The 7381-nt window shown below is 39.8% G+C and overlaps 1 protein-coding gene across 3 annotated transcripts in view; it reads left to right on the top strand.

Moving 5' to 3' along the window:
- The first annotated feature begins 459 nt into the window (after positions 1 to 459).
- Positions 460 to 7381, top strand: part of ptch1 (patched 1) — a 93794-nt gene continuing 86872 nt past the window's right edge. The window contains exons 1-2 of one of the 3 annotated variants that reach the window (XM_043713480.1): positions 460 to 675; positions 3875 to 6914. In XM_043713480.1, the coding sequence (XP_043569415.1) occupies positions 6747 to 6914 (168 nt within the window). In that variant the 5' untranslated portion in view covers positions 460 to 675; positions 3875 to 6746. Of the gene's footprint in view, positions 676 to 3874; positions 6915 to 7381 lie in introns of those variants that run through there. The other 2 variants (XM_043713459.1, XM_043713450.1) reach the window with 2 other exon arrangements.

Here is a 7381-nt window from a genome sequence, read left to right as displayed (position 1 = left end):
GCATTTGATTGAGGTGGATCACAATCAATTTCTTTTGGCTAACATTTTTGGGGTATGAGGAGAAATTAATGAAATAGCTGTCTCGTGTAAATGTGCTGATGTAAAGAATGTAGCTGCTTAATTTCATCTTTTCAAACCGAGTCATGTCGAAGTGACAGTTGTTTTGTCATTCAATTTGGTACCATTTATTTTCTCCTCACACAATTGTTTCGCATAATTCGTGTAATGGATAAATCTGCCCTGTTTTAGTTGTCAGGATTTTGGAGAAATGCGTATGGATTTCACAGCAATTGGATACGTAGTTGCTCATGATTTGTGCTTTGATGGCTGTTTACACAGCTCTGATAGCATGCTAGTTTCGTTTAGATTTAAGTTTAGTTTATTGTGCGGGGGGGGGGAGAGAGAGAGAGCAGGGTAATCACGTGACGGTGACAGGTCCTGCCTATTGAGAGCAGACCACCCACCTCGAGGATCGCGCTGCTTAATAGAAACAGGCATGTAATTGTGAGACCTTCCAGCACACAGCAGAATGACTGCAACCTAGAAGGATTATTACACTCCCTGTTCCTTTAAAATCACTTCTCAAAACTTAGGAAAAATAACATCGTGTAGCTCCCGAAATTAAAACGCAAAGCAAGACTAGTCCGGTCACACAGGGGAGCCTCGAGGAAGATGGTGAGTGAAATTACCTTTGATGAAAAAAGAGGCTGCAGAGCGCTTGGGGTGAACTCTTGGCAGATAGCATGGACTTGTGTTACTGATATGGTTAATTCAGCACTGCTGTTGGAGCTAATAGTGGGATTATTATTGTTGGGTGGCATAACAGCATTGATATTAATCTGAGGTGATTTTGTTTTCTCACTGTATTCCGAATACTCAGTTAGGCTTGGTTGGTTTCTGAACAGGCGGGGTAGTTGATGGAAACGCTGACAGAGCTGGGGGTCCTTAGGATCCCTGTAACCCATTTTCACGCTCCGAGGGGTCGCCCCCAGCTTCCGTTCAGTGCAATTCCAGTAGAGACCCACCTCTGGGACAAAAAATAAATCTTTGATTACAGCTGTCTCCTAGTTTGAAAAAAGACATCTAGATTTTCTTCAATTGTACCTCTAAGTGATGTGGTGTGCCGTAAGACTGCTGTTTCATTAACCTTTTTCCGATTTATACAATGTCCGGGAATATTGTACCAGTTTTCTGGCTTTACGTCAAACTTATTTAACATTTATATAGTATTTAAAATCAAACCAGGTTAGTCCGTCTATAAAAGCGATGTAGACATGGAGGGATACACTGAAGTGAATCTTCACAGATGTAAAGCATTCATAAAAGAATTTATTTCTGATCAAAGGCGACAATACAAAGTGAAACCAGATCATTATATTTAAAGCGTGACCCTTTACAAAAAAAATCTTCAACCACAATCGCAGTGTGTAAAGAAATGTCTTAATCTTTCTCATTTTCACTTAAAGAGTTCCCCCCATAGACATCAGCATCATTTCCACCCCCCACCCCCATTTTTGCTCGTAATGGTCCTATTGAGTGATGTAGGCGTGAGGTGTAAACCGGATTAGCAGAGTCAAAGGGTGAGCACAATGAAGCGGAATTGTTTTACTTCCTTTCATTTCTCACGCCTATATATCTAATAAATTTGTTGCTACAGCGGTAGGTCAAAGGATCGTGTCGCCAATCGTGTCCGACAAGACGTGATGCTAGGTTGTCAAATGAATGGCCTTTGAAATGATTAAACTTACTCAAAAGCAGAATTTGTGCGGATGTTTGTCAGTGTATGTATGCCCATGTGTTGTACCACTAATTCGGTGTCCATGCTCTGGGCAGCATGCGATCCACTTCTCTTTCAGCTCGATCAGGGGTAATTAGTTGCATTATTTTGACAGATTTTGTGAGTAGTGCATTTACCCCCATCGTGTGTGGGAAAAGCGTGTGTGTGGGGGGTGGGGGGGGCGGTAGGTGAATTGCGGGAGTGGGTGTTGGTGGTGGGAGCTTGACTGATTGAAATGAGTTACAAGAAAAGCTACTGTGCAGTGTTTGAAGATTACAGCTCATTGGAGGACAATATCTACTTCAGATGAAAACCTCTGTCAACTGAAAACAGTTCAAAGAAAAAATGAGCATTTTTTTTACAATCTGATCAATCTTTATTAATTAGAACGAACAAAAACTGAATTGAAAATCCCACTCGGATGAGTCAAAGTGATCTGTAATGCTCATCACTGTGTTTCAGGAATAAAACCAATGTATGAGAAAATTATATAGAACTAAACAAATTGTATCCGTTTAAGATAGTACTCCTTGTTAAATCAGAAGACCCAAATAATCTTTTGGCGCGAGTTTGGAAACGATGTGGAAAATTCCAATTCACATCTTTATTGGAATTGAAAATAGGATGAATGATCCATGTCAATCGTTGAGTGATTTATAGTAGACTTACACTTTTTTTATTTCGTTGGCGCCAGAGTTGCTTAGAAATGGGTGGTGTCTTTAAGTCCTAGATTTAAACTGTTGGATTTGGAAGAGCCTATTGGGGGATGCGCTGCGCACAATGCATACCTGCTGACATTGCCTGTTTAATGGGAGTTAGAAATGGAAATCCTTCAAAGTCAATACAATGATGACGGCACGGATAGAGGAACGGAAAGCCATGCCATCTGCAAGAATGGCTGAATAGTCTGAAAAGAAAACGACTGAAATAAATGATATTTCACAAAATTCACCGATTTACCTAAATATACATTATTGATTAGGTTTTTAAAACTTGTAGCTCAGATACATTAAACTGTTTAAAAAGATGTATCCTTATTGAAAGTTTAATTAGCAAAATGTTTGAAAGATTGTCAAACAATTCAGTATTTAGGCTTTATATATCTATTCCCGTCTAATCATAATGGTAAATTAAAAATAACTGAAGTTAACAGTTCAGATAACGTAAAATGTAAGTATCCTATTAATGCTTGAATGGGTGGTTGGTACAGAAATCCTGTTAATAAAGGCCATTACAGAAAGGGAAGGGTCAAACACTGGAAAGTCACACTAACTTGTTAGCTGTGTTCTGCAGAACCCAATTGACAATAAAATTGATTAAATCCATTTGGAAAAAAAAAGCGATTCTGACCACTATGAGGAGACCTTTAGTGATTTGTTGAAGTTAACCCAACCGGGCGTCGAGCGTCGTTTACATGAGCAAGGCATGCATATTAAAGACAACAATGCTTCCAAATGTAAATAAGGCTAGATTGATTACGAACAACATTATCGCGTCGGAATGGAACACTCGCATGCATTAGCAATGAGGCAAATTGAGGGCATCCATAGCTGACCACCCAAGTTGAGTTTGTGGTCACACTTTTTCTCCAGCCATACAGAAGCAAGGTAATTATATGCCAAAGATACTCCATCCAATCTCTTTGAGTTTAAAGCAATTCACCATGAAACACCGGACTACAATGTATTGTCCTTTTCAAAAAAAACTTTTAACTAGAACAACAATTTCTAATAAATTTAAGAAAGAACTGTAATTGCGCCTGAAACCCATTTGTCAAAATGGGCCCTGATCACATAGATCCATTACGTTTTATCATAAACCAACTGTTCTGCATAGCACAGATATGTACACCACTGGTAAGTTTGTAAATAGGTGGTGAAAATAAGATTCTTCTCAGCAACCGTTAACAACCTCACAGGTCGGACTCCCCATTCAGATAATTTTCTAATGTTAAGATGACAAATGCATATCTCGTTTACGTCAATGATGTTATCTCAGCTTTAATCAATATGAATTTTCTAGCTAATGTTATTAAGCTTTAAACAGACTGAAGCTTAATGATACAGATCACCAAATATGATATTCTTTCCTTCACAGTTCCGATATAAGAAGATATATTTTGCACATGGATTAAAATTCGCAGAAAAAAAAATGACATCCGGTTGAAAGGATCGAGTTCCTTTAAATTTTCATGGTGCTATTAAATGTGGAAAAATATCAATTAAGATGTGTTGATATTTACTCTGATTAAGATGAAACTGAATATTACTTCTTTTCATTCTTCATTTTGGGACGATATTTAAAAATGTTACTCTAACGTGATAATAAGACTGTAATACACACAACATAATAGATTATTATGTGTACATATCTAGAAAATATAGAACCCATTTTGAACAGAAACAGATTTATGAAAGTAAATGCCAATTCCAAACTTAGATTGTATTTCGATCAACTAATCAATTGTCAGTGTGGTTCCTTGCAGTACCGATTGTGGTCCCTAAGGGGCGTAGCATAAAATGTGATCGCGGAGAGAAACAACCATATAAATGCATCCATTACAAAGTTCGGTGAACGACATCACATTGTATTGTAGATAGCGTAGTCGTCATAGGAAAAGTGTATGCATCTGTTTGCATATCATTTTTTTCATAACTGGAACCATATTTATTTATCCTACCCTAATACCAACTGTAATTTTAATCCACGAAGATACTGTATTTACCACATATCAGTAGAACTGATTTAAGTTCAGCCGAAGTATATTGAGATGGACAATTATTTAATAATTTAAAGGTAGTTGATCTCGTATAAAATGACTAATTGAATAAGTAACATTGATACGTACTGTTAGTTTTTATTAAAAATAGTCATTTTTAACTGCAATGGGTTTTTACATTTCCCAAAACATGTTTATGAATTCGGAAATCCAACAATGATCGGAATTAAGTTGTTTTATATACAGTAAAATGCGAAACGTGGAACATTCGTCTTATAATGGAATCGATTTATCGTCAATATCGAATTAAATTATGTTTTATCATAGAAAGTATGGTCAATTAATGATAATCAGTGTTTGTAAATTATGAATAATTTCTCCTTTGGTGTTTATGTAAAGTTCCACTTTCCTTTGATCTCATCTGAAAATGTTGAAAGCGCGGAATAAAGAATTCCGCGCGCCCACCTGGTTCACCGTTTGCATTACCTCCAGGCTCATCGTTCAGGTCCTACACTCCAAGTCATTCCTGGTTACCGTGATTATGCAATGTTATTCCAAACTAAACTTCAATTTGTTTAACATGCTGTGGTCTCACGGAACATTCTGCGTTCGATAACATTATACGTCTCAGCAAGCCCAGCTCAAGGCCTTGAAATACTGTCTAATTGTGACTCTTGAAATTCCTCCTTAACTGGACTACGTCTTCTCAAACTTCCATCCGGACAACCGGTAATTGGTACAGTATTGGGTAACGACGAATGGGCAGATCTCGTTAGGAAATGCCGGCTTGCCACAAATTCTTTACACACTAGCGCACATGAAGATGAAATTCGTCTTAGCAGGTTTCCTTCTCCAGTCGCCTCCTTCCTTTCCAGAAATTAACAGAAGTCTGTTAATTAGCCATGCAAATCACATTGATCCTGATGGAGTTTGACAGGACCACTGAGGGTTTTGTTTTCTTCCTGTGCTACTACTGCAATACAACCATTCCCACATTGTTGCATCGCGTCGCCCTGGGTACGTCGGTCACATGACACCCAGTGAAACTCCACTATCTCTCAATGAATAAACTGAAAATGTGTGTGTGGTTTGTGCGGGGGCGCCTGGAAGGGATGTGGTCGATTTTTATGATTAAACATCAGCGATAACCTTATTTGCATCTGAAATCCTCGTGGTAACAAACAAAAACGTTTTACTGAATTTTGCAAACTTCATTTTTACCCTGTCAGATAACTTTCCCATATACTCCGGGTGATTTTTCAATTAAAAAGTCTATTTTGTTTTTCATTTCTGTGAGTTGAGAAAGAACCGGTATTAAGATTTCTAGCGAATACACGCACAGAAAAATCTTGACACGTCCCACTGCACGATGTCAAGACACGTCCCAGGCACTGTCATTATTTGTGCAAGCTGGTAATTCAACTGAGACCTCCCAGTATTTGTTACAACTTGAGGCCAAGATGCCGCTAAAGGATTTTCATTTAAACAAGAAGCAAGTGCCTCAAAAAGTTCAGTCTCCTCGCGAGAATCGGCCCCTGTGTGATCTTCAGAAATTCCGGTGTATCGCTATATATATATAAAAAAAGCAATACTAGGATCGTAACTTTACACATAAACTCTTGTTTTTAATCGAATGCGTGCGAAGAGAGGGAGACGGGAGAGCAGAGCTATGATTTCTTTCAGGCGAACTACGGCTCCCCTGAAGTGGGATGGATGCATTCACAGCCTGGGTGGTCTCTCTACTTTGGTGAGCTGTTGCTAAGCAGCTAATAATAGTCGTGTTTGCTGAGTAATTTCTGCCTTCCCCGGCCAATCAGAGCCAAGCAATACAAGCCTTCTCCCAGCCATCTGACGGTCCTGGAGGCGGGTTTTTGCTTTCCTTCCCCCCTAAATGGAGAGAGAGGCTTTTTTTCTATTGAATCAAGGCTCTCAGAGTTCCAGGGCCTGGTGCACAGAATGGTTCAAGCGAGTGATCGGTACGGGTAAACTTCCGAGTCTCTGGAAGAAGGTGAACGCTTTCAAGTTCCCCTCTCCGTCTCTTTTAAAACGCGCAGTTCCCCGTGAATGTAGAAGGTCGTCAGGATCCCCCAGATCGCGAAATGTGGGAATGGAAGGCGCAAACTTTGACTCGCCATCGCTACGAGGAGTATGAAGTTTGCCAGACGGAGTCTACTTTGCTGAGGATTAAAGTGGCCCTTTGGTGGAAGCTCAGACGGTGTGTTAAGATACTATCCCAGTCCCATCCGCAACATGGCCTCGGCTGTTAACACCGCGGAGCGCCGAAGGACAGAGCAGGACCATGTTCAGGAAAACAGGAGGAAAAGAAGGAGAAACCTGCGGCATCCGACAGCGGTTTTAGATTATCTGGAACGGCCGAGCTATTGCGATGCTGCCTTTGCGTTGGATCAGATCTCAAAGGTGCATTTCCAGTTTATAAAACCTTGCCTATTTTGTGCATCGGGGGCCTTTTGTGCTCCCCATTATTATGCTTAAGCGGTAAAGTGGGACTTGAACGCAGCCGGAGCATTCTTTTTACCCGTGTTATCACCGAATCTCCAAAAAAGTGAAAGCATTAAGCGAGAGTAAACAAAGCTGTGTTCTCAGAACGGTGTTTCCAGAGCTGCTGTAGCACTAGTAGCACGGAACATCGATACACTTGGATGTGTGTGTGTGTTTTGGTTGAGGGGAGGGGGTGGAATTTGTCTCTTAACACGCCATTTTTTGTATATAAATACTTGAAACACAAGAGGATCCCGGATTACCTCTCTTTTAAAAGAACACATGACACAGACTGTGTGTTTAAGTTTTAAAGCACACGAAAAGCGAAACATTCTTTAAGTGATGGTATCTGCTGGAGTAGGGTTCTAAACTGAAATCCATGTGGC

This window comes from Chiloscyllium plagiosum, chromosome 2 (genome assembly GCF_004010195.1).
Source record: "Chiloscyllium plagiosum isolate BGI_BamShark_2017 chromosome 2, ASM401019v2, whole genome shotgun sequence".
Lineage (NCBI taxonomy): Eukaryota > Metazoa > Chordata > Chondrichthyes > Orectolobiformes > Hemiscylliidae > Chiloscyllium > Chiloscyllium plagiosum.
This window is presented reverse-complemented; position numbering and strand designations above follow the sequence as displayed.